This window comes from Molothrus aeneus, chromosome 1 (assembly GCF_037042795.1).
Source record: "Molothrus aeneus isolate 106 chromosome 1, BPBGC_Maene_1.0, whole genome shotgun sequence".
In the NCBI taxonomy this organism is placed as follows: domain Eukaryota; kingdom Metazoa; phylum Chordata; class Aves; order Passeriformes; family Icteridae; genus Molothrus; species Molothrus aeneus.
This window is the reverse complement of record NC_089646.1, coordinates 120,820,279-120,848,215: the sequence shown is the minus strand read 5'-3', so window position 1 is coordinate 120,848,215 and position 27,937 is coordinate 120,820,279. Positions and strand designations below refer to the sequence as shown.

General features: G+C 39.9%; 2 protein-coding genes across 2 annotated transcripts; one reads left to right on the top strand and one right to left on the bottom strand.

Moving 5' to 3' along the window:
• Positions 1-425: 425 nt before the first annotated feature.
• Positions 426-9,593, top strand: SBSPON (somatomedin B and thrombospondin type 1 domain containing). The gene is made up of 5 exons (XM_066547180.1): positions 426-657; positions 6,726-6,920; positions 7,482-7,572; positions 8,389-8,565; positions 9,229-9,593. Exons 1-5 carry the CDS (start codon positions 441-443, stop codon positions 9,344-9,346), a joined length of 798 nt encoding a protein of 265 aa, XP_066403277.1. The 5' UTR covers positions 426-440; the 3' UTR covers positions 9,347-9,593.
• Positions 9,594-11,187: 1,594 nt separating this feature from the next.
• TERF1 (telomeric repeat binding factor 1) lies at positions 11,188-27,447 on the bottom strand. Its single transcript, XM_066547166.1, has 10 exons — positions 27,228-27,447; positions 25,321-25,416; positions 23,022-23,152; positions 21,820-21,906; positions 20,402-20,551; positions 18,213-18,319; positions 16,999-17,064; positions 16,872-16,915; positions 15,789-15,853; positions 11,188-11,539 (listed from the first exon to the last, which is right to left on the bottom strand). Exons 1-10 carry the CDS (start codon positions 27,430-27,432, stop codon positions 11,381-11,383), a joined length of 1,110 nt encoding a protein of 369 aa, XP_066403263.1. The 5' UTR covers positions 27,433-27,447; the 3' UTR covers positions 11,188-11,380.
• Between the last annotated feature and the right edge of the window lie 490 nt (positions 27,448-27,937).

Genomic DNA, 27,937 nt, shown 5'->3' with positions numbered 1-27,937 from the left:
TGATACAGAACATCGCGGTGTGGGACATCGCCAGCTGTCCTGCCATGCGGATCCCGCGGTAAACACCCACCACCTGGCAGGACACCCCCGAGGACACGCGGCTGTGTGATTTCAAATTTACGAGATTTTAAAATTTACGAGAGATCTAAAATGCACGCTGCCGCTGCCCCCACACCCCGAAGCTTTGCCGCGGCAGCTGTGCCGCTGCCCGACCGGGCAGGGCAGGGCAGGGCCGGGCAGGGCAGGGCCGCGCCGGCCGCCCCCCGCCCCCGCCGGGCGCCCGCCCAGCCCGCTCCGCTCCGCTCCGCTCCGCCGGGGGCTGGCGGCGGCCGTGGCGCGCAGCGGTGGCGGGGCCCGCACGTCGGGGCGGCGCGGCGGCGGCCGGGGTGGCAGTAGCCGGTGTGGCGGCGGCCGGGGTGGCAGTAGCCGGTGTGGCGGTGATGGGCGGCACTGCGCTGTCGGGAGCGCTGTGGCTGGGGCTGCTGTGGGCCGGGAGCGGGGCCGGGGGCAGCTGCCAGGGAAAATGCTGCCAGGGCCGGGATGCCGCCTGCGTCGGCGAGGGCTGGAGGGAGGGAGGTGGCTACGGGACCTGCTACTGCGACGGAGGCTGCCGGCGAACCGGGGACTGCTGCCACGACCACGGCCAGGCGTGCCCGGGTAGGTGCGTCCGCCCCCGGCCCTGACAGGGGGGCGGTGGAGGGCGGCCGGCGGGACCCCGCGGCCCCGGCCCTCGCCCCGGGTCCGGGAGCTGCCTGCCGGGGCTTCGCGGCATGCAGGTTTCGCTGCGTTCGTGCGGGCATGGGCTCAGGGCTGCGAGAGGGGCAGATTCTTCCCTTCCCAGCCGGGCACCAGGCTGGGGCAGCTCCAGGCTCAGGAAGGGAGACAGAGACTTTTCTCCCACTAGAGAGAAAAGGTTTCCGGATCAGCTGTAGTATGGTGACAGTCTGAAGTTTTTTTTCCTCTAAAATACTATGTTACTTTTCACTCAGGCAAAGTCCCAAACACAGATTGGTTGCAGGGGTGATGTCCGATTGCAGAGACAGCCGGGAAGATTAATTTAGCACTGCCTGTGTCTCTCAGCTGATTCCTCACATCCTGACAAACATCATTGAATTAATTGGGGAAGTCCCCACGGTGAGGTTTTGTCTAGGAGCACGAATCCACAGGAATTTACTGTGAAGGCAAAGGCTTTAAAATAAGCATAGGAGCATGAGTGAGAGGGTCCTCTGCCAGCCCTTGGGGGATCGCAAAGCCTCTCAGTGAGCAATGATAAGGAGGGAAAACTAGCCCAGTTCTACCAAACTGAGTGTCTGCTTTGTAGATATTCACAGTGCCTTTTTCTGTGGGATTTCTACCCTTTGCAGTCTTCACAATTTTAAGACCTCTCTGTGCCCTGGGATGCAGGACACAGACCTTGCTTTGCAGGTGCAGTACAAATACTTGGTCAGCTTAATGTCTCTTCCCAGCTGGCTGGATGCATGCCAGCCTACAGCCAAAAAGTCATGAGCCTCTGCTGCACAGTCCTGCTAATTAGGGTGTATTTAGGAGGCTCAGTGCCATGCTGACATAGCCACATAGCTTTGGGACCCAAGTTGGCTTACATCTGCCTGGATTGGGAATGGGGAGTGCAATTCTCAGATGGTGTAGACCCATCCTAAGGGGTGTAGAACTGCACAGAAGAACTCAGCAGAGCAGAGCTATGACCCCAGGTCTCTAGAAGGAGCATGGTCAGCTCCTCCACAGCTAAATAATCTCCTCAGAGTAACAGAAGGGAAAAAATGCACCACAAAGTAAGACAGAAGGTAGCATTTTTGAAATTAGCATTTTTCAAATAGATTGTTCTTTCATTCAGGGAAGTCAGTAGAGGGAGAACTAGCAAGATGGTTGTCCTACAGCCGCAGCATATTGCATCTTTTCAGTAAATAAAATTATTATTTAAGCATAAAAGGAGAGAGTTGATAAACATGCATAGTGTTAGCATTAAAACAGAGCTGAAATCCTTCAAAAAGAAGCTCAAGATTGTGTTTGAGAAGTTCTAGTTTAAGCACTTTCATTACCATGATGCCTGGGGTGATTTCTGGCACCTGATGATGCCCTGCTGTTATCAAGATGGTATTTTTTGTCTCAGGCTCAGTGGTGATTGCCTCGAAAGGCATTGTATGTCTACAATATAAGCACACCACACTTGCACCCTGTGTGGGAGGTGGGTGCCCTAGATCCAGTCAGGACGATGGAGTCTCAGTGGAGCCTCCCTGTCTCGCTTCCTCTCCTGCACCAGAGCTGGAATTTGTCAGTCTTTGGTGGCCCAGTTCAGGGAGCTAAACACACAGGGAACTATTTCTGTTCTCTCTATTGCCTGTTTCTGCCTGGTTTGACTCCCTGCACTGCCTCGCTGCCCAGTTGTGCGAACACCAATACAAACGCAAACAGAGGGAGCAGCACATTTTGCATTCATGGGTGTGGCATGGGAGGGCAGAATTTTGGCACCCTGGCAAGGTGGTCCTAGAATTCACACATCCACAATTCTAAATTTATGAGAAGTTGTTCTTTTAAAGGCAAGTGATCATATATACTCTCTATGGCAAGTAGTCATTAGCTTGTATTCTGTATAAACAGAAATTCTAAATAGTTCCAGTGGAAGTTTGTATTGATTTACACAAGTGTGGCTGAAAATGTTAGACTCTTTTTTATTCCTATTGGATGTTGAGGTCTCCCCATTGAGTCTTGTTAAAATCTACGTGTTTAATAACACCAGGGGTGTTCACTGGCATAGTTCACTGTTTTGAATGTAGAGTTCAAAACTTTAAAATAGAAACGTGAAGAAAGGGGATCAATGGTTCTCATGCTACTGCTTGTTTGTCAACCTGTTCACAACTCATGATTTCAGCACCTGCAGAAATGACATTTCATCCTCTGGGGAAAGTGTAAAGTGCCTCAAGTGTAAGTAATCAAGAGATGCTAGGATGCAAGAAATGTTAGGAATTGTACAATCCATGCTCCAAAATAAAAGAAACCTCTGAAAGAATGAACGTCCTAAAGCTGCCAGCAGCACGGTTAAATTCTGCCATGTCTAAAAATCATTGTAGGTTTGGTACTTTATAAATAGATGGCTCAGCAGAAGTTCATGGACTGCTGAACCCAAGTTCAAGAGTTTTAAAATAAACTTCCTTATACTTCTAACACAGAAGAATATTTTTGAATAAATGAAGAATATTTTTGAAGAAAGAATATTTTTGTACACAGCATTTTAAATAGGAACTACTGTCCAATGAGAAAGCCTGAGGAAGGAATCAGCTCACCATTTGAATCAAAGTGGTTACTCTGAGAAAAGCTAGAGATCCTTACATATTACAATATATGTTGTACAATGAACATACTACAATCCTCCATTTTACTTTTTCCAGGGATGGGAAAAATTAAATAGAGTTTGACTCAGAAATAAGGATCTGTGTTTCATAGTGCTGCAAATGGAAGACAAAACCAAAGTTTTGGCTACTCGAGCTGTCTTTCATAAGATAGCAATGTAATTTTTCTGTGATTTTTTTTAAAATTTTAAGTGTTGCATTAGCTTTCACATTTTGGTAGGTACCTGAGAACAAATCCCTTCCTTCAGTTTCCTTTGACTTGCATCCTCTTCATTGTTTCAAGGAATCATCATTAAAAATAGTTAAAATCGTTGTGTTAACTAAGCTGAGCAAATAGCAACACAGAGAGGGATCTATAAAGATGTAGCTATGGATCCCTAATACTTCTTTTAGTGTGTCAAGAGATGGCACCATTCCTTTTATGTCAGCTCATGGACCCAGTCTCTGTCATGCTGTGGAATTTGACATCTTTCCAACAAGGCACAAAATCAATCCACTGTCCCTTAATAGTTTTTGGGTACTGACTGCAAGAGTGACATTATCTCACTGCCTAAATTCCATTCTAGCAACCCAATATTCTTATTTTTCCACATGACTAGGGCAATTCATCCTTCTTATTTTAAGTCTTGATAACCATAAAATTAGCATCTATTTCTGCAGATGACCAATATTTAACTGTCAGCTTGGTTTGATTCCAGTAAGACATGAAGTCATCGCTTTGTTATGCACTTACTCAGTCCCTTTGGGAGTTTCTTCCTGGAAAATTTGATGTTAGACCGATGTTATCTGCATATCAAGGTGCTAATATGGGATTAAAGTTCTGTGGAAATTCTTATTTATGCAGGTCATTCATGCAGGCAGCTTGGGAGAGAATCAATAGATAAGGAAACAGGCTGGATGGACACTTACTGTCCTTTGGATACTTGGGTACAGCTAAGATGTGTGATCAGGCGTTCAAGTCTGCTTGTACCATAAATCAAGTGGAGTCAAGGACAGTGTCTGGACCCTGCAGCCAGGTTGCAAAGCCTGTGAGGTCCATACTGCATTTAGCACTTGTCCTGGCTATCCCATGGTGGGGTCTAAGACATTTTAACTATCACCGGTTTTATTTTCTAGTTCACAATTCTTGGAACAAACAGTCTGAGAGCTGTACTGCAGCATGTCAGTGTGGTGCCTTCTCTTCCACAGAGTTTGTGTCATGTACTTTGGGGTACCTGGATGTGTCTGAGGGCATTGTCTGGTGGTGCAGTGTCAGGTGTCTGCATGTGGCAAAGGGGGCTTTTTCTGTGGTTGTTCAGCACTGTTCTACAAATCATACTCAGGAGCTGTCTGGGAAGGTGTTCATCAGTAAGTAGAGGAAAACACCAGAGAATACTAATTGTTGAGCAGGATGGACAACTGGTGGCCCAATACCCAGGGCAGCCCTGTGGTTCTGTTTCAGTAGAATTCCTTAGGGCGTGGGATGCAGCATCCTCAGCCACAATACACCTGGTGCTGTCAGGGCTCTCAAAAGTGGGCGAGTTGGGTCAGAACAGCTGGTGCACAGCACAGTGAGAACAGAGGAAGGGAATTTTAGTAAAGTGGTAAGGACATCTGCCAAGTAGCCTCTTTCAGAGGTTTTAGAGGTTTTATCTGCTTTATGATATTGGTAATAGTCCAAGAAATTAGAGATGTAATGACAGAGCAAACACTGCAATTTCTATGTTTTATGAGAAGAGTCACAAACCCCAAGGAGGTTATCATATTCTAGTCTTCCTTCCCAGTGTCTTGTACTGGCAGAATCCCAGAGGGCATAAAATATTTTCCTGAAAGACTAGTTTGGTCCCATCACTTTCCTGCAACACTGATACAAAGATGTGACTAGTGGTTAAACTGTAAAGCTTCTTGGGGATTTAAATTGTAATCTGGAAATGCAGAAAAAAAATTGAAAACATGTGATATGTTCCATTACAAGCTAATGAGAAATAGTACACCTGGGAAATGAAAAGTTTTATTTAACTAAATAATGAGAAGCATGACCCAAACCAATCAAGAACCAGTTTAAGATAGCCCACCTATTGATGATAATGTGTATTTTGTACCATTCTCTAACCTGGAGCACCTACCAGGTAGCCTCCAGGAAAAAAGGCTACTGGGATTGGATCACCAGTCAGATTAAATGTCCTTGTAGGCCACAAATTGAGGACAACTCGTGTAGGGAAATGATTGCTTATCCTTAGAGAATTCTTCCACTTGATGGATACCCATGTGTGAGACATTTTTCTTGTCTGCTCTTTCATGGCTCCTCCTGCCACGGCTGTGCAGATTTGAAGCTCCCAGGTGGAGGGGTTGTGTTTGTTCCATCAGTGAGCATCCAGAGATCATCTTAATCCAACCCCTCAGGGCTCAGCCTGCAGTGAAGCTTTGAAAAGCTGTAGTATTCATTCTAACTGCTAGGGAAAGGGAAAATTTTTAGGTTGTACAGTTTTCAAAAATGGACTTGGTGTTCCTGGAGATGAGGCTGAGGAAAGCAGTTTCATGAAGATGTAAAATGGCTGTATGTTCTTTACAGTTGCATATTGTTTTAATGGAAAAATGAAGTGAAGACTTCTATGTTGTGTAGTTTCTCACTCAGGAATAATGTATCTATAACCTGTTTTTGTATTCTGCGAATGACACTGCAAAACCTTTTCTTCCCTGCCTGAGGGAAATGCGGTTTCTTATGATTCAAAGTTTACTTAAAAAATAATGGTACTTTCCCTAGAATTTTTGACTAAGTTCAGAGGAAGTTTGTGATCCATGAGAACTGAAATTCAAATATCCAGTGGGCTGTTCTGTAGTTGGGAATGAGCACGACCTGTGTTAAAACAGAGAAACAAAACTGTGGCAGTGGACACAGTTCAGTGTTGAAGAAAAAGGAGTTAAAAATTGATCTGAAGGGAATAAAGAATGCTGCTGTTTAATGTTCCAGCCTTTAAACAGAATCTAGTGGTGTAGGAGCTGCCAGGGAAGGTCAGACCAGTCTGGTGTAGGTAATCCATGAGCTGGTCTCCTTTGAGGCTAATGCTTTATGCTTCAGAAGAGGGTACAGAAGAACCCCACGGCTGTAGTGAAAGGTTTGGATGAAGGGCTGTTTTTTTGGGGACAAGGGATAGAATAGGGAGCCAAGCATTGCAAGCAGGTTTGAACTTTCAATTTGAGTATGCAAAATCCGGGAAGAGCGTTCAAACCCATATAAATAAAATCAGAAAAGAGAAATTAAAAAAAACCCAAACCAAACAAAAAGCCCCTCAAAATAGTCTTATTATCTCAAGCTTTTGAGAGCAATTAGGATAAAAACAAAGTCCTGACCACTAATAAGGTTTTAGTACTGCTTTGCAGCTATTCCCTGTGTTGTGGGGGAGTGGAGTCATTGGAGTGGCTGTGCAGAGCAATGTCATCCTGGGCTGCGGGTCCGTCGGCGCTATGTACAACAGGAACCTCAAAACGGTGGGGAGCCATGCCCAGCTCTGGAGGAGAAGGCTGGCTGCCTGGAATACCTGACTTACCAGGGGGAGGACTGCGGCCACGAACATGGTATTCTCAATTTCATCTCTCTGCTGTATATTGTGTCCATCACAGCCATCATTAATTTTACTGATCTCAATGAACAGCAAAAAACCAAGCATCTATCTGCAGTTAGCTGGTTAAAATTATAATTTAGAACTTTCTACTGTCATATTGCTTTTTATTCAATAATTTGTTTTTCTACTCTGGCTTTTCTTAATTTCTGTTAAGCAAACAACTAAGCTGTGTGCATTCCTTCAGTTGAATCTAAGTATCAAATTATCTCTGTGCGAAGTCAGAGCACAAATTCAGTATGAAACAGGAAATAGAACTCCTTGTGGGATTCCAGTACATCCTATTACCTCACTGGCTAGATGGCATGCATTATTAGATTTTTTTTTTCTGAATAAAGAGAGCTTAGCTGTAGGGAATGGGGTTGAGGTCCAATGTTGCCAGCCTTTTATCACTTTTTCAATAAAGTGAGCCAGCATTGCTATCCACAAGCTCCTGATTCATTCACCCACTGTTACAGTAATTGAAATATGACTCAGCTGTGCCTTGTTGTTTTACCATAACTGTTTTTTTCCTCAGTCCCTGCTTTCATAACTACCTCTGAATACGGTAAAGAAAGAAAAAGACGAGCAGCATCTTCTCTCTGGCCTTCAGACAAAGAAGCAGCAGGGTAATCTATTTATCATATGTATGTGGGTCATCTTGTTTGGTAGAAAACAGCTGTCTACAGAGAAAAATGTAATTAAATTTAAATGCAATAATTAAACAATAAGCTATAGCTTGTACTGGTTTTCTCTCCCGCAGTTTATTTGCATGTTCTACATATTGTTTATTACTTGCTAATTGTCCTGAATTAGACATTGGGATCATGGCAGATCTGATGATAGCTGCTTTTGAAAGCCAGCAGTAAACAATGCTAAAACAAAGCTGAATGTATCCTAAATGTAAGTCTGAGAAATTAGATGTAGGTCTCTGAACAACGTGGGCTGAATGGGATTGGTCTCAAGAGACCTTTTTTTTAAACTGTTTGACACAAGCAGTAAGAAATTTTGTTTAGTTACCAGTAGAGATGGTAATGAAGTTTAAATTAGGCTATTACTGGGTCTGTAATGCTCATAATGTTTTGTCCTGTGCTATTTTTCCTAGAACAATAAAACTCATTGATATTCTTAAAGTCTCTTTTTCATTTTCTTTCAGCAGCATAGAAGAAAAAATATGGGTTACTGAGATCTGTTTTTCAAAATAATTTAAGAATACAGAACATTACCAGAAAGTGAGATTATACATTAAGCACAGGACTGGGGCATAGAATGAGAAATAGTTGGCATAATGTTTTTAAGAATCCACTGATTGGGCTAGGGTCAGGAGATTTGTTAGCAATGATGATGTCTAACTTGCACCACCTTTACGATATATAAGTCCATTCAAAGTGCCTACTTAGCTCATGCTTGATCTCATATAATTTGGTGCTTTCCCTCCTGAGCAGATACTGTGTGGAGTTCCGGACGGAATCTCTTTCCCAGCAGTGTGCTTTGGAGACGCGCCCGCACGCGCGCTGGATGCAGTACCTGCGCGAGGGACACACCGTGTGCGTGGCCTGCCAGCCGCCGGCCATGAGCCCGGCCACGCGGCGCTGCTCCGGGGACGGCCACAGCGCGCACGGGTAAGACAAACCCAGCACCGGAGTTCAGACTTCTCAGGAGCTCGTTAAAAGCTGCATTTATTGTAACTACGAAATGGAACAGCTCAAATCTTTTGTAGAGCTCAGAAGGTTTTATCCATTTGCTTCTCACAGAAATTGCTTTTAAAACCTAGATAAAATTGGGAAGTCATTTCAACATAGGAGTTGAATGCTTTATTCACTATTGTGAAGAAGTGATGGAACTTGTGTAGTGGAAGAGGATATTTTACAGCTGTGGGCACTTTAACTTAAAAAGTGTATTTCCTGCCATAGTCCAAATCTGCAGATTTAACACTGGTGGATTGGTACTCCCCTCAAGCATATATACCTGGTTTTTAGAAAAGTAATTGTGAAAGAAGATATTTATTATTAAAGTAGATACTTATTATTCAGAACTGATTTTTATTTGATCCATACATTTATTAATATGCATACTACTTAATACCTGTACAACCAGCTGCTCAACCCACCATCCAGGATATTTTTACTTAGGAATATAATGTCTGCTCCAGAAAGCATTTTAAGAGCTAGATGAGTTTAATAAAGCCTCACATGATTAAATCTTCTGACATTTTATACAACACAATCCAGTAACACTAAATACACAGCTTTACTCCTCTAATTTCATATTTATTCTCATTTCAGAGATAAAATCTTACACTGGGAAGCAATTGGCAACTCTCAGTGCCAAGGAACCTGGAAGAAGATCCGGCAACTGGACCACTGTTCCTGTCCCCTGGTGCATAGTTTTATTTTTACATAAAAGTTTAAAAGGCCTTTAAAATTGCAACAAAAAGACTAAGAAAATTAACACCAATGCCAAGAAACCTATATATTTCTGCTGCATTTCTGGAGCCTTAACAAATTTTAAATGAGTCAGGACTTTGGCAGAATCATTTCAGGAAATTCTCTTTGCCTTAATACAAAAAGCGAAGACTGATCTCTGTATTAGAACACTACAAGCATGTTACCATGTTTCTCTTTTGTAATTAAAGAATTAATGTTTCTAACCATAGTAGTTGCTTTCTTTAAGTTCTCCATCTTTACTGGCCATAGCCCTGTCTCCAGGCAATGCTCCTACTTAGTAGTGAGCCAGCCAAATATTTTCAAGTCTGAGAATAGTTACTGTCAATATTTAAAAGCAAGGGTGAATAAAAATGAAGTTTTTGAAAGCTAAAACTGATTTCAGTTTAGGTACTTTGTTTGTCTCCAGTATCATCTAGACAATTTTTTACACTATAATTGTGTAAGTATTCTTCCTCTACACTGCAGTTTTCATGTTCAGCCACCTTCATGAAGACATAGACCTAGTCAGAACTTCATGTCAGTAATACACAGTCTGACTTTTCTGGCAGTTGAACTTAGACAAGACTTTGTGACTAAGGCCTTGGCTAAGAGTAAAAAAATTACTTAATTGGCTAAGCGTAAAAAAATTACTTATTACTAGTTAAAAATGCTCATCTACAATGATTAACATAAGAACCTGCAACATCTGAGCACTGGCAAGACTGCTATGCAGGTTGAGAAAATTTCCTATTAAGACAGGCAGCATCTCCATGCAACATAAAGACTTCCTGGAAGAAGCCATAGAGTCTCTTAGCAAGAATGAGGAAGTGGATCTGCTTGAGGTTCTGTCCACAATAAGAGTGTGTTGTGAAACAAACCTTTCTCAGAGAGCTTTGTTTTAATACGACCAATTCAGACAGGTGCTTGTTCTTAAAAGGTTCTTGGAAAAGAAAAACTTTAGCCAAGAAAAAAAGGTACAGAAAACATCTGAATTCAGGGGATTTTGCTTTTAAAAGAATGCTGTATTGTGTTAGTTCAAGTCACTAGATTCACACCAGCATGACAGTGGAAAGCATGAGTTTTCTGAGATTGTGCAAATCTCTTCCAAATGATCTGAATCCAGAGATACAGGCTAGTGCCATCATCCATCTGTTCCAGTCTCCCATGAGCAGGAGAGTTGCAGTGGCCAGCAGAGACCTCAATAGTGACCTCCATTTAAGTATATCTTTGCTGTCAGTGACAGTGTAGACTCATTATTGAGCCCCACTTTGGCCATGTGTTTTTGAGCTTTCCCTTTCCTGCTGGTCTGGAAGAAGGCACTGATCAAGACAAGGTAGGTGGCACAAGCTAACCACGAGATGCTAAGTGCTAGTATAATAGGGTTCCTTTCCATGTAAAAAACTAACCAGTCCCTTTGTTACTTAAAAATACAACATTATATGAATTTACGGTTTTTAACTGCAGAAAAAAACCACAACAAACCATCATCTCAGAAGAAAATTAGCAATACTAATAAATACATACTTTTTGGTAAAAGTTACAGAAATGTCAAGTCTGACCTAAAATTCAAAGTGAAGCAAAACACACTAGAATGGGTTATATGGCAGGAAGTGAAATTATGAAAAGGTCAATCTAAAAAGAGATACAGCCCTTTAAAAATACAGAACACTTGACTTTTTATTAGCCTCCATCAAACTAAAGATGTTGTCAGTCAGATCTAATACCCCTATTTACATAACAGACATTTCTTAAATCACTGCGAACATTTTCACATTTCAGAATCTAGGTTATCTGTTATTGTAGCAAAAAAGGCCAGACTTTACATTGAAGTCATCATTACCAGAGTAGGTGAGCTTACACAAATGTTTTATACCTATTACTATTCTGTTTCATGTTTTATGACAGCAGCACTGCTGGACACTCTGAGACTAAAATAAGATGTTATTCTGAAAAGCTAGAGTAGGTCTTTATGTAGGGAAAGGTCAAGAAGAGTTGGTTCCTGTAGCCCAAATCAACTTTGTTTGATCTTGCTCAATGTTCTCCACCGGTCTTTCAACATGACACTTGTTCGGTTGTTGAAGTTACCATGGGCTAAAATTTTAGCCCAGTTACCCACTCCAAACTCCCTTACTCCTGATTTCAGCTCCAAGTCTTCTTCTGGAGTCCATTTCTAGGGCAAGAAAAACACCAGATATATGAACAGAGAAAGGTATTAATGTGAGAGCTTATAGCAAATATAAAAGCAAGTTTTCAAACAGCTCTCTAGTTGTAAGAGTACACATGTCAGAGGGGTTTTTTGAGCACCATATCTTGAAACTAGAGATAAATGATAAATTTGTAACTGAACCTGTAGAGCTTTATGGGGGCTCCCAAAGGGGACCTTAGTAAAGCCTTGGGTTAATTGGAGTAACAGGATTGGAAGGAAAAAATGTTTGTAGAACATTACAAGAGCCATAAGAATTGTTAATGGCTGAATCTGACAGCCTAAAATTTATAGCTTGGTGGGATAAAAGAAAGGTTGGTTTCCCAGAGTATGTATAAAACCTCTTCCTATAAGTAACAGATCACTTCCAACTATCAAATGGATAAATGGTGTTGGCTATAGAGCAGAAGGGAACATTAGAAAATCATGTTATGGCTCACCTTTACAACTGAAACCTTCAAAATTGTACAGAACTGGGCACAAAGGGAAATGCAGGTGCAAAGGAATAGCCTCAGCTTAAAGCCAGCTAGTAGATCTGGTAAGTGCAAGGAAATGTGAATTACAGGGGAACAAACATCACTTAACTCTGAAAATAATGTACCCAATGGAAATGTAAATCTTATGGCTGCTGCCATTACACAAATGCATACCCTCCTGCTTGTGCACAAAGAGAAGATGAGCAGCAGGAACACCCAGCCAATATGACTGTCAGTGGCGCAAGAACTCACATCCATGGAAATAGGAGGAAAAAATAAATTTATTTCTTAATGATGTGGAACCCTTTTGGGATCTTTAAAAGATTCTGCTCTTGTAAGCATCATCAGTACAGTCTCTGGCCAGGTGACAATTTTAAGCACTATTCTGCATGGTTCCACCCTTCTGTTAAATTTAAACTTCTAAAAATTGCAGCAGGGCTCAGACATGAAAGACAAGGGGGAGTCTCTGAGGGGGAGGGAACTTAGATAACATTCAGCCTCAAAACTGTAACAGATCAAAACTGTATCCTGGTTTTTCTCCAAAAAGGGAAAATGTGGCATTTACACAAAGTGCAAACTGAGGTGTGTAAAGATCAAACTTCAAATCTTCAAGCTGGATTTATTCCAGCTTAATGCAAGTATCGGGGCCTTTTCAGTAAACTCTGATCACTGACAAACCTCACTAAGCAGTGAAAGAATTACAAGTAATAGTAGTTCAACTGTATTTCTAAACAGTTAGGAACCTAAAACTTCTCTAAAGTAGTTTAACCTTTATCAAAAATACTTCCTTTTTCTAATTCTTCCTGTTCCACAGATCTTTTGCAACATTAGCAGTGAATAGCTTTTTTTTCTGCTATTATTAAAAGGCCAGAGATTCCATTGGAATAATGTAGTTCATCCCATTTCAGAGCATGCCAGAAAACTTCACTAAATAAAATCTTTATTCAAGTAACACAGTTATGCTTGACCTACAGCACCAGATAATTCAAATACTTTTATCAAAAGAGACAATCACAACCCTTGTTACTTGCAATGATTAATTACATTTGCTGTTAAAAGGGTTGTTTTTAGCTTGTTTTTATTCTTAATTGCTCACATTGAGCTTTTTAAAAAAATAAATTTCTTCCATTTATTGTATAAATGAGGGCCTGCTTTACAGGTAAATCAGGGACTGACTCTTTTCACTGAGGATCAGAACAGAGCAATAACTTGTCCCCTGCCCCACTCACTGACAAGCTCTCTGTCCCCTCTGGGACAGAACTTACGTAGATTCCAGCTTTTCACTGTTACAAGAGTGGTTGAAAGCCTGGACATAATGCAGCACTACGCTTGAGCTCACATCAGCACAGTGCCTGGTCCACAGCAACAATGTGACATCTGGCCAGCTCTGAACACCAGCAGAGCAAGCTTGAGTTTGCCAGGCAGAATGTGAAGACATTCTCTCACAAACCTGAAGATCTTGTTATTCCTTTGAGTCAGTTCTGCTCTAGTAACCTGTCTTCCTTTATGCATTAGGGGACTCTGCTCTGAGTCAGAGCTTTTTCTCCTTCAGCTTTAAATATATGATTTTTTTTTTCCATACAACTCTGACAAAACTCTAAACACCCAGATTTTCAGACACATTGCTAATTTATATCACGTATCATCCAGATTTTAGACAACTCAAAGGACTTGCAATATAATTACTGGATATAAAATTGAGTACAAACAGTTCTCTAAATTCTGTGACACTTGCATCCCCTAATTTAGGAATGAGAAAATAAAGTGTGTGTCCTTTCAATAGCACTGCAGATTGTTCTACGCAGCTAACTGAAAACACTGCAATGAAAGGCTGAAAATGGGCACTGAACCATTGCAATGAAATGCCATTTACAAAACAAGAGCAAACAATGCCAACATTGAATGAGGGACTACATGGAAAAGGAAGTTCTAGAAGTCAACAGCTTGACATTCATTGCATTCTTTCATGCATGTGGACAATTTTATAACCCAGATGATTAAGCAGAGGAGCAGATTTATTGTTTAAAAGGCCAATTATCATTGCTTTCTATAAAACATTTATGAGGTTTTAGTGGTAGGGAGTAAGGCATAAATATAACAGAGGAACAGATGCCTACAACTTTTCTAAGTGTTGAAAGAAACACAGTTCTGAATCTTAAGTTTCATTTAAGTTCTTTTAACATTTTCAATGCCCCTGTCAGATGCAGTTCTCTACAAATTTAGTCTTTATATTCCAATCAAGGCTGACATATAACAACATAACAACATAATTAAGCAAACAAGTCCTATTTTTTTCTAACAAGATGTGTGTGTAAGCCCTAGACCTAGACACAGTGCTTGTAGGTGACCCAGTAACAGACTAGCTCAGCACAAAAATATGTGACTACAAAGCTTTCATTAGCTCTGTGTCATTGTGGTCCAAACAGTTTAATTCTTGATGTTGAAAACAAGCTTGATGGAAGGGCTCATGCTTACCAGCAACTGCCTAACAAGGTACCTATCCAAGTATATGTGGGAATAAAGTAATTTTGTCTTTAAAAGCAAAAAGCAAATCCAGTAAGTGATACTTTTTTTTTTTTTTTAGGGCACTGGTTTTATCTGCAGCTTTTAAACAGATTGTCAGTGATCTAACTATTCCTGAGATTTGTGAGAAAGTGAAAATCTCTTTACAGGGGCTTAAACTTCAAGAATGAGGTCTCATTTGAGGACAGCATGTAACTGAAGATTTAATCAGTACATCAACTTCAGTAAAAATGCTTAAAGAAATAGGAGGAAGTACAACTCTCCTGCAGAAAAAAAAAAACCAAACCAAAACAGATTTGGTCCTCCCTGTTATGTGAAAAAGTGAACACCAGAAAAATGAAACAGCTCACATCAAAATGGATATATGATAACTTGTATATAACTTGATATATAACTTGTACTATAATCTAAACAGAAAGACTCTACATTGCTTCCTAAGAGATATTATGAAGAGGAATCCAACAATGGCAATACACATATTCAATGTTAATTTCTTCAGTTATCATGATAAAATGCTGAAGGCTCATGAAGGAAAATTGGCTATAATCAAAAATTAGCTTGAAAGACCCCAACATCAAAGCAACTTCCAATTGCATTCTATTAAGGCATACACTTCTGCACATCCCACCAATGGGAATTCTAGCATTAGTGAACACAGGAGGGTTATTTTAATGTAATTTAATGAAGTAGGCTTACCCATGAAGAGTGCACAAAGGATCATTTGAAATGTAGCATTATAAGAAGACCCTACTATTTGGTTTATAAAAACTAGAGTAGTTTTCCAAGTAAATATGTTTTTGCATGACATAAAAAAGTATTGAATTATAAAACTGCTAAATCTTTTAGCTTCTAAGCTGGAAAATGAGTTGCCTCTGATAATTGCCTGAAATTCTCACAGGCAAATGACATCCTGAATTCTTTAATCCAAACTGTGGAAAGAATTTTTTATCTCACACTAAGCTTTGGTAATGGTGTATTTCAACAAATAAAAGCCTTGGAAGCATTAGCAACAGCAATATTTGAGACAGTAAAAATATGTTATATTTCCTGTCTTTAAAAGAAAGGGACTGTAACAATTTCAGGAACTGTAGCACTTGAGTTATCTACAGAATCTTAAATCTAAGCACTAGATTTAAAAATTAGATTAAAGCTGAGAAAAAAAATCTGTGCATGCAGATTCATTTTATCTCTGTTTAGAAGAGAAAATAGGTACAAACCTGTCTTCTTCGGCTATATGCCAAAGAAACTTCGTTTTGTCCCACATTTTGCATGCTGTTAAGACCTAGAAGACAGTTAATATAAATCCAAAACAAAGAGGAGTCAACATCAAGGCAGCAGTTTTGCATTTTACCATTTAGACCTGACAAGAATGTACAGTATTTTGATATGCTTTGACAGATTGGGAAAATTTCAATGTCTCTTTACATACATACTTTTATAAATAAATACACATGAATCTTGCCATAGTCCAAGGGCTTCAAAAAATAGGATATTCAAAAAACCCACCTTAATTTCTATACAATAGAGTTCACAGAATTATATTTTAAACACTTAGATAAAAAATGGTACATAATAACAAAACATTTGATTTTGATAAAAACATTTTTACTATATGCATGACTCTCATTTTACATAGAATGAGAAGTAAGAACCAATCAGAACTATGATTCTTTGAATACAAATTCCATCATTTCCAAGTAGATGTATCAGGTTTTAACTGTGGCAAGCATTCAAGGCATCTTAAGAGTTTGTCCTTCCATATACAACATGGCCATGTGCAGGAACTATAACATCATCTTGCTGTGGTAAGAGGGTACTAATGGTCTTAAGAACTTACTTATAACTGTTATATTATCTGTGTTAGATTTTTTAAGAAGTAATACCAGGAAATCACACAAGCATCCTGACTTTGTACATTTTACAATACAATTTGTTTTTCAGCTAACTTCTTTAGTTCTTTCCCAATCAAGTTATCTAGCACAGAATTCAGAAAGAAATGAACTTCAGTACTCCTGTCAGCTTTCTTTGGGACAGAATACCATAAATCCTGTAAACCAACCAAGCAAATCAGAAAATAGTGAATAATTTTGCAAAATTAATAGCTAGAGAACATTAAGCCACTTCACAGCTTCCTAAATATGGCAACCACCAAATTTGCATTTGTGCAGAAACCATACACAACTTTGAGCGTTTTTATCCACCACAATCATTTCTGCATTAATCCAATCACATGGGAAGGCAGTTAGAAATAAGTGTTTGACATGACTGTTTTGAAATTGTAAAAATAAACTAATACTCACTCTGAAGAATTCTGCTCTCTTTGGGCTTCTGTCCTGAACGTCTCCTGCAAAGAACACAGATCTGAAGTAAAAATACAAAGTACTTGATGAAAAGTCTGTGACCAGAGCAATAACACAAATTTTTTACCTTGCTATGGGTTTTTTTATGACTCCAGATGACTGACTTGTGATACACTGTTTCTCTTTCACCAACCTTAAAAAGAAAAGACAAAAAAATTATTTCCTAGGCAGCAACTTGCCATTTATATGATTCAACAATATTTTAATGAAAGAATCCTAAGCCTTCTCTACAGAAGCAGTGGCATAAAATAACTGACTGCTTCAATGCATTCACCCTCTTGACCTTGCCTCCCTGTACCTGGAGGAGAAATACAGAATCTGCCCAGTTGGAAGGCACCCACAGGGATCACTGAGTTCAGCTTTCAGCTCTGCACAGACATCCCCAGAAGTCACACCATGTATCTGAGACCACTGTGCAAATGTTTCTTGAACTCTATCAGGTTTGGTAATGTGACCACTTCCTTGGGTAGCCTGTTCCCAAGACATTTAAGTTGAAGATAAGAGGCATTTTGCACTTCTATTTTTCATTAGGAATTATTTCCATAGATATTTTTGAACGAGTCTTTCATCATATCTCTCAGATGTGTCAGGAGCTGCCCTTCTAAAAAAACAAATTAAAAAAAAAATCTTATGACTTGTCTTCCTCTATACTGTCTGCGTCAGTGTTTTCTTAACTAAATGATGCCAAGTATTCCAAGTAGAAAAATGAAGAAATACAGGCTCTATCCCAGCTAAAGCCAGCAATTTATTCCCCCTGAACAAGTGGTGATAAACCTAGAATATTAGCATTTTCCAAAATAATCATGTCATTGTTCTGAAGGTTTGCACTGTCAGAATCATGAAGCAACATAACTATTTCCCTTCACACTAGTATCATTAAGGGGTCAGCTGTAAGAAAAATGTAAGACTGATTCCATTTCCTAATTCTTTTTCCTCTTGAGATGACCTATAGCCTGAAATTAGAACTAAAAGGAGTTCAATCAAGCATTAAAAAAGCAAAGTCTTTCTTGTCCTTATATTATAGACCGACAGCTGTTAAAACTGCAAATTGTGCAACCTCACAAATAATTAAACTTAATGACAGGCTTTTTCATGTAAATGCCAAAAGTAACAACCACAGAAGAACACAAATTTAAAGAAAATAGGGAATGTGCTTGTAGCTAATTTTCTATTAGACTGCAATTTGGAATTTAGTGCCCCCCCTTTTACCTACTCTTTGATCTACAAGTTTCATATTACCATCCAAGTACATCCCTTAGCAGTATAATACTTAATACAAACCTTTGTTTTGTTTCCAAATCACTTTTGCCATTTTCATTGACTTCTACAGGTCTGTTCTGCAATGTTGTTGCTCCCAACCCTTTAGATACCACATGTTTTGTGGCTTCCTGTGAGAAATGTAATTGATATCTTAAAATTAAAGCCAGGCAGTACCTAAATAGGAGTTTGCACTAAGATTAACATGCATACTTTTTATTAGAACTAGCAGTGCTTATTTGACAGACATTTCAGAGGTATTAACATTAAAGTAAGTAGTTTCAAAACAACTTTAGCATGTTAAGTTGAAATCCATAAAGATCTTTATCAACTAATAACTTGGAGAAATTTTAGTCATAGCTGCAACTGATTTTTATAGGGACACAAAGAAATACAACAAATAGCTGCATAATGAGTGAACTTAAGAATGTGTTAAGTAAATTACAGAACTTAACTAAGACTGCAAATACGATCAAAGTACTCCAAAGTCTGGTTTTTATAACTAGGTTAGAAACTAAAACTGACAGGTGTCAAGTTTATCTAGTTCCATAGCACATGGCAGGACAAAGCATACATGTAGCATGTTCAAAAGACATGTCTAAGCAGACTTAAGGCTTTTAATAGAACCTTTTTTGCACTGGCAAAAAATATTTCTAATATATCCTGCTCAAACTTCTAGCCACAAACTAAGATTATTTCTCCTCCATTGCCAAGCAAAGGAAGTAGTAAATCATTACTCCTTATAGAGTACCTAAAAGGGGGTCTCCTACACGGAATAATGATGGGACAAACTTCTTACCAGGGCCTGTAGAGGTAGGACAAGAATTAATGGTTTTAAACTAAAAGAGGGTAGATTTGGACTAGATTTAAGGAAGAATATTGTTTCGTTTATGATGACAGTGGCAAAACATGGAACATGCTGCCCAGCAAGGTTGATGTCCAATCCCTGAAAACCTTCAAGGCCAGGTTGAATGGGGCTCTAAACAACCTGATCTAATTAAAGATGTCCCTGCTTATTGCAGGGCTGCTTATTGTGGGTTGGACTAAACTACCTTTAAAGATTCCTTTCAATCCAAATTACTCTATGATTATACCTCTACATCTGGCACTAGAAGAAAGAGAAATTAGCAATTAAAGCTAGAATGTTCTTCTGCAGAGAAGACAGCGTGCACTGCTGGGAGACCTGTGTGCTGCACAGAATTGGGAATTCCTCACAAAGTTGTCTCCTCCATGTGCCAGAATAACTGTTCAAAATAAGATTTGCAATGTGGGTGCAGACAGTAGGACAAACATGCAGGCAGTGGGGATGCAGGCAGTGAGGGCCTTAGGCATGTTTAGTATGGAATTCTGGGCCTTCTCTGACACCTCCGAGCCTCCACTTCCTCTTAGACTCAAAGAAAGAGCCTTGAAAAGTAAACTTGAAAACTGACATTCAAGTGAAACCATTAAAAAGTATTCCTTGTATTATACTTTGAGTGTATGCAATAAGTTGTCCAGTCTCTGGTAAGAGAATGAAAAACACAGAGGAACTTCAGGATTGTTTATTTAAAATTTGCTTCTTATTACCTTTAGACGTCTGTGCTTTTGTAATTGAATAATTCAATATTCTTTTATACGAAGTAAACATAAGAGAAATTCTTTACAATCCTCCTGAAGATGAACTGAAGAAGGAATGTTGTTCTTGCCAATTTTAAATCACTTTTGAGCAAGACTGTTTGTAAGGAACATTTGTATTTACAGGAAAACAGCAATAATAGTTTGCTCTCTCCTAACTCCCCTGACATTCCTAAAGCTTTTATCCAAATTAACAGGTCTTGATTTTTTATTTTTAGTATGGGAAGACATGTAGGCTTAAATAAAATAAGCATTAAATATAAAGCTACATTTTTAAAGGAGTCCCATATCAGAACCGCATCTCTTAAGTAGCTCTTGTTTTAATTATACTAATGTCCTAACTATTTTTCTAATCAAAAAGTTGTGGGAAAAACAGTCATAGAAGATATTTAAGAGGAGTCTCTTTCCTACTAACTTTCTCCAAGACATATTCATTAAAACAAGAAGGTTGAAAATAAGACAATCCAAAGGAAGGCAAAGTTTCCTTTTCATCTAATACAGTAATTGAATATTGCCCAAACAACCCCCTTGGAAGGAGAAATCTATTTAATCGTATCAGGTAAATTTTTTCCAAAGTTTTTAAGATACTTTCAACATACCTGTATTAAGAAGTTAGTTTCATTTTCTTTCAAGAAAAGTTCAATGTAAGACTTGATTTTACTTATCAAAAGACTGTAACTGAAGCTTTGCAGAAGAGGAACATATGGATCCTTGGTTTTAATTACGGTTGCCAGCTTCACCCTTAAAGGCTAAGAAAAGCACAGCTTTATACAACACAATCCTGCAGCAAACTTGGTATCTATGCTAAACAGGAAATACAGAAAGCTCAACATGATGATTATACAGTTTCCTGCATATCCCTATTCAGTTCATGCTGCAATTTGAAACAGTTCTAGAGTCAACTAGTCATAATGCCAGGTATTTACCTTATGTAAATGGTAAAGTGTAACTGACCAGATATTTACATTTTCATTTCCATTATGAATAACACTGAAAGCAGGGGTGTCAATGGAGGAAAAACACCCAAAACAAGCCACCCATTACTTGGTTTTCTCTTCTCATTTGCTGCCTCAAAAAGACTGCCATTGAAAGGGGTGTACAGTGTTCAGGAAAAGGATAACTTAGTACAGCACCATTAAGGATACATTAATACTGATAATTAGAAATTCTTATTTTGTCTACCAATACCTCTGAATTTTACAGAAGCCAATATAGGCAGAGAATTATCTTCTGTGTATATGTTACATTTTTATATATGAATTTGAGTACTATTACCACAATCTATACTTTCCAAACATCCAAATCCTCTGAATGGAAGTGTATCTGAAGAGTAAGTTATACACAGGCTACTACTTACATAGAGCATGTGTCCTAATATACCAGTTGAAGATATAGGAAGCATTTTTAACTTCTTTTCACCTGCAGTTCTTCTGTTGCTCTTTTCTCCACTCCAGCAAACTCAAGTGTGTGCACTAACTATTATATTAGAGAGATATTCACTCAAACTTGCAACTTTCTGAATGATGCAGTCAACTTCAAACCAGGAGGTGGCCTAACATATATGTTGTCTTTTCCAGTCAGAGGCATAATAGCATCCAGTCTGAAGCTAATGAGTTTTCCTTCCCTGGGATGCTTTGGTACATAGAACACTAATCAAAGGTGACAAATAGAGTCAGTCCCCTACAACAGAAATCAGCAAATTGGCTGTTAGTAGTCAGCACTATCAAATTCCTAGAATTTGTAGTGCCATCTCACTCCTCATATGAAGTGGAAGAGGGGATGAAGGACAACTGCTGCTAAAAGCATTTTACTCCCACAAAAATCATCCAGTATGTCTATCAATCTCCTGGCCACAAATTTCCTTTTGTATTTTAAAGTGACATAGGCATGAAAGTGACTGCACAGACAATAATGAGATTGAAGTTTTGCAGGTAGGATTTGCTAGCTTTGCAAACCAACTACCCTCTTTCTCCTCTGCAAGTCAAGAGCTTTTAATGCAATTTAAACAAGTTACTACCTTATCTGATTCAGAGTCTGTGAACAGCCTTTCAAGAACTTCAGCAGCTTCCTTGAAATATCTGTTTTCCATATGGACTGCTACAATCTACAAGAAATATAATTAAAAGATATGGTGAAATACTTTCCACCTGAGATTCAGAAAAAGCAAGAGAATTCACAATTCTACAGTTTTCTAAGACTCCAAAAATTCAGATGATTATATATTTAAGGGTTACTGACACATATCTACTTCTAACAGTTAACTCTGAAATGAGTTTTGAAATTTATTTCAATTGGTATCTTTTTCAGATTGGCAGCTTTTGAAACAAATTTTAACTGGTACAAACAGGACCCATATGAGATAGAAAAAGGTCCCCTGTACAGATCTATTTACTCTGTACTAAAACTGAAAATTCAGTTCAGTCTGCTAATAGCCCAAGATTTTTGTAAAAAGGGCTCTGTTTTAGTAAGATAGAATTTTTAAGGTTGGACAAGACCTTTAAGGTCATCAAGTCCAACCATCAACCTAGCACAATACCACCATGTTCACTATTAAACCATATCCTCAAGTGCTATATCCACATGTCTTTTTCAAACACTTCCAAGGATAGCGTCTCCAGCACTTCCCTGGGCTGTCTGTTCCAATGTTGTGCAACTCTTTGTGTGAAAGTTTTTCCTTATACCCAATCTAAATCTCCCCTGGCACAACTTGAGGCCATTTCCCCTCATCCTGTCACTAGCCACCTGGGAGAAGAGACCAACTCCCACATGGCTCCAGTCTCCTTTCAGACAGTTATAGAGAGTGACAAGGTCCTCCCTGAGCCTCCTTTTCTCCAGGCTAAACACTCCCAGCTCCCTCAGCTGCTCCTAGTAACATTTGCGCTCCAGACCCTTCACCAGCTCCTTTGCCCTTCTCTGACCACTCTCCAGCACCTCAAAGTCTTTCTTGTCCTGAGGGACCCAGAGTTGAACACAGGATTTGAGGTGTGGCCTCACCAGCACTGAGCACAGGGGACAATCGCTGCCCTGGTCCTGCTGGCCACACTGTTCCTGATACAGGCCAGGTGCCACTGGCCTTCTTGGCCATCTGGACACATACTGGCTCTGGTTTAGCTGCTGTTGACCAGCACCCCCAGGTCCATTCCTGCCAGGCAGATTTCCAGCTACTCATTCCCAATGAGTAGGTAGCATCCTGAAGCATTATGAGTAAGTCACACAGACCTGAATTTGAATCAAGCGACGAATTTCTTCATGAAGCTTTTCCAGTTTAATTTCTTCCCTTTCAAGTAAAGTCCAGAAAGACAGAGCAGATTCCAAAGGTGAAATTCTTTGATCGTTTTCAAACTGTAATCCTTAGAGGGAAAAAAACCCAAAGTATTTATAAAAATTGAAGGATAAAGTGAAATAGATTACAGTATGCAGTAAAGTAATAGAATATAGTATGCAGTAAAGTAATATGTATTATACAATTTCAATTCCTTTTTCCTCAAGTTTTAGGTGTTTAAGAAACGTGAGGCAACTGTCTTCTTTTCAGAGACTGGTTCTTCCTACCCTTGCTACTAACATTACTGCTGCATTTTCAGGGGCAATTATGTCAGCTAATTATTGTTCACTTAAAATAATGCCACTTGCAATTAGGTATTTGGTCTGGCATTAATAATACATTAAACTTAGCATGAGATTTCACAACATTTGATATTGATACTATTAATTTTGTAATATAATCAGCATGCTAAGCAGTTTGTTTTTTTCTTCCTGTGTCTATCACTATTTCCATGTCTTAACTTTCTGTTGTATTTGAAGTGCTTAAACCAAGAGGGAAACTCAAACAGGTCTACACAGGAGTGTCACTTAAAAAGCAGAAGCAACCCCCCATGCCAGTGTACTGCTGCACCAACACCAAGGTTTGTGCAAACTCCCAGCAAAGGATCAGTGACCAGTTCTGGCAGAAATCTAGTCTAGCCAAATATTCATCCCCTTATCACTCTCAAGCAGTTTCCCAGTCTGGTCATTGCACAACTGCAGAAGTGAGTGTGCCAAGGTAACAGATGCAGGAGGAGCTGGCAGGTGCACAAGTGCTTCTTTCCCATGGCACTGCCAACTTCATCCAAGATGTTCACTGAACTACAGCCTCACCTATGCCTTCATTTTATGGCATCAGCAGAATCTCTCTTAATAACTTATTCCTTTCATTGAGTATTTTTCAGACAGAAGGTAAGCAATTTACGCAATACTGAAGAGAAAAATTATTTTATATCCACAATAATGTCAAACAGTGAAATTTCAAACAGTATTATGTGCATATATACACATAACTAAAACAAAAATGTGTTTAACTATTGTCTCAATCAAGTAACATGACACTTCATATTGTTTATTTTAATAGTGTAAAACAAAAGTGTTGAGCTCTTAGAGAGCTGAAACACCTTGTCTGTGTGATCATCACAGATCAAATATCTTAATAACTAGAGAAATAGGAAAGCTACCATATATTAGCTTTCCATGTACATTGTGCAGCTACACCTGATGTAATACCTACTACACACATGCAATCTTCCTCACCACACAGATCATTCTCTACTGATAAGATAAAAAAACACAATGAAGTAATATTCTCAAGTGTTATATACAGTAATATAATTTAGAGCATTAGGACAAAATTTTCATAATTTGCATACTATTTTAAATAATTTGATGAACTATTTTATATATTAGAATTTGATTTCCAAGCTAAACTAATCAGGATGCCATAAAACCTGATAAGAAACATAGGAAATTTAATTGTATAAAACCAGAACTTTTTGGCATTGCTAGGCTAGAATACACTTTTTTCTTCCATGCTCATGCTTTTAAGACTGCCTCTGAAGTCTTTAAATTCCAAAGAGTTTTATCAAACAGTGAAAAAAAAAGAAGTTAAGTCTTCCAGAAACTCAAACAAAATCATCTTGGCTAAACCAACAAGTTGCAAATGCAGCCGAACAGAAGATGTAGTGAGTAAGAGCCCCAAGGACTTGCTGCCAGCTGAGATCTTACAGTCTTCTGTAGGAAACATGGGCAGTCATCCTTTTCATCCATCTTCTCATTCCTGCTGCCTGTCCTACTTTAATCTCTAGAGTTAAATGTGCAGAAAAGAACACATATCCCGAGTTTTAAACTTGTAAGTATTGCTCACTAAGAGCTAGTCAGGTCTTTCCAGTATGTTTCTTTTGTTGATACTACTCTGACAAAAAAAACCTGGTAATTTAAGAAGTACATGGTCATTCAAACTCCATGTAGCTAAGTCAGTCAGCACAGAGTGACACCAGTGCTGCAGACAGCTCAGTCACACGTGTAATAAACATAGTCCAAAAAGTAAATAAATTGAATATATTTATTCAATTTATTTATATATAGCTATATCTATATTCAAAATATATATATGTGCATAGTAAAGGCTGTGTGAAAGTATGTCTAATGTACCTGTGTAGAAGTTCATGCAACTATTTTTAAACACTTGAAAAAAAAGAGCCTGAGTATTTACCAAGGCTTTTTCCTTGTGCAATTCTTATCAAAAGCTGGCAGAGATATACTGTTTTTTTCTGATGTTGAGGTATTTGGGAGAGGCCACTAATAAGAGCTGTAAAAGAAGAGAAAATTAAGTCAGTTTTGCTCCACCACTGCCACAGTGTGGCTAGATATATACTAGACACTGTGTTATCAGATTTTACTAAATTTCTAATTCCTTAAGAAACCAATGAAGCCCACTTCATTAGTATTCTTCCTTGCTAAAACAACTGAAATAATATTTAAGAGCTTGACCAGAAGAATATATCCTTTTCTGAAGAAACAGCAGAATTAATCACAGGCTTCTATTCATCCAATTCAAAAACCATAGTATTAAATGTAGAGGTTTTTTTGGTAAGTAGGGTAATACAAAAGACAGCTGTCTGCTCCAAAGAACACTTCCAGGGAATGCCCACAAACCATGAGCCACAGACAGACTGGTATAGCATGTTGCTATAGCAACTTACAGAAATAAAGCAGTAAAAGCTACATGGAAAGCTTACTCAGAAATGTAAATTTACAAGGAAAATCCTCCTTGTAAGGGTGGAAGGTCACAAGGATTATTACATATTTTAAAATGGGAGCTATCATGAGCTTATTCCCATCATTCAGGTTACTGTGAATTTCTTATGCTAATGTGCTGGATATAGTAATTCAACTTTACAGCATAATACAGAACCATTCAAAATGAAAAATGAATCACAGAATAATTGGGGTTCAAAGGAGCTGCTGGGTATCATCTGGAACCACTGCCTTCCTACCTTTCTGCACTTGCTTCAGTTTGAATTGACTTTCTTGTTGACAGCCAATCATCATTTCTGTAGGGTCTCCTTTTGTCACATGCAAGAGTAACAGTTCTGTGTTTCTATGAAAAAAACCACACCTACTTTTCTATTACAATCTTATGACTGTGCTTAGCTTTTCCCAAAGACTTTTACAATATTGACTTCATAATCTTAGAGTGCCAAACTCTTTCCTCTGTTGCTGAACAGTGTAGGAGCAAGTTCAAAATTTGCTATTACTTGTTATTTCCACATGACATTGAATTCTGTACAACTTAATTAATAGTTTCTACTAACACACTCAGTCTTCCCAGGAGATATTTTCACTCTGCTTTTGCATTGCATTGTCTCTGCTTCCCACCTGCACAAAACCTCAGTACAATTCTCCTGCTGAGCTGCAGTCCAAAGGCCACACATCGAGAAGCAACATAAATAATTTAATCTAGCAGCCCCCCATTCAAAGTACTTTAGTAAATTATCATTAGATTTCTTACCATATCCCATATCAACCTACTTAGTAATCATTCTGCATGCCATTGTATTCCATTCTTTGCACAAATTTAAACAAGTCATACTGCTACGTTCACCTGAGTCAAGAACATATACACAGACAAAATATCCCCCAAAGCTCTAACCTGGTATCCGCAGGAAAACTGCTTCTTACAGAAGAAAATATCATCAATCCATCAAATTTATCTGAGACTTAGACATTTACTTCTAATTGTCAACCATTCTCACGCTAAAGTTTATTCCCATTTTAAATACATGTTTTTCCATTCAAAACCCAGTCACCACATTTCATCTCATCTCATCTCATCTCATCTCTGTCTGCCAGACTATAGTTCTCTGAAATACTTCTAGCACTGCTATATTGCTGCCGTGTGCGAGTGCTGCCGATACCACCCCAGCCCTCCACAGCCCGGGGATCTCCTGAGGCCCCCGAAAGAGCTGAGCATCACCCCCAGCGCTGTTGACCACGGTGGTCGATGGGCAGTGAGTGTTTTAGCGCCCCGGCGTGCAGGAGGGCGCTGCCCCTGCGGCCCCTCATGACTCGCTGTCCCGGGAGCGGCTGTGGAGAGCCCGAACCGCCGGTGCCCCTCACCCTGCGCAACGTCCCTCCACCGCCAGAACTCCGCCCCGCTCTGCTCTGCGAAGTGCCGGCACAGGCAGGAGCAGACAAACTCCAGCATCCACTCCGCGGCCACGGCCTCCAGGGCCTCCGGCGGGGCCAAACTGACTGAGCTGCTCACGGAGCTGCTGCCGCCGCCGTCCGCCGCTCCCGGCGCGTCCTGGGCCGCCGTCGCCATCTTCAAACTGCGCGCCAACGGCTGACAACCCTGAGCTTCGCCGCGTCACAGCCAATCAGAGCGATCGTACCGCCCCGCTCTGCATCCAATCAGAAAAGCCTTTCGGCCTGGCCCCGCCCTGTTCGCCGAGCCGCAACCAATCAGCGTGGCCGCCCCTCACGGCCCAGGCCGTCGTCGCAGCGCGCTTGTTTTGATTCACAAGTGCCCTTTGGTGGCGGAGTGGGGGAGCTGAGGGAGCGCTGTCCCGTGCGGAGCTGGGCTCTGAGAGCTGCCGTGTCCCATGTGGAGCGCTGGCTCTCAGAGCTGCCGTGTCCCATGTGAAGCGCTGGTTCTGACAGCCGCCCTGTCCCATGTGGAGCGCTGTTCCGTGTGGAGGCTCTGACAGCTGCCCTGTCCCATGTGGAGCGCTGGCTCTCAGAGCTGCCGTGTCCCACGCTTTATGGGAGAGCCAAAGGCGAAACGTGGGTTTCTTGCATGTGTGATCCCAAGGGCTTCGCTTAGTGCG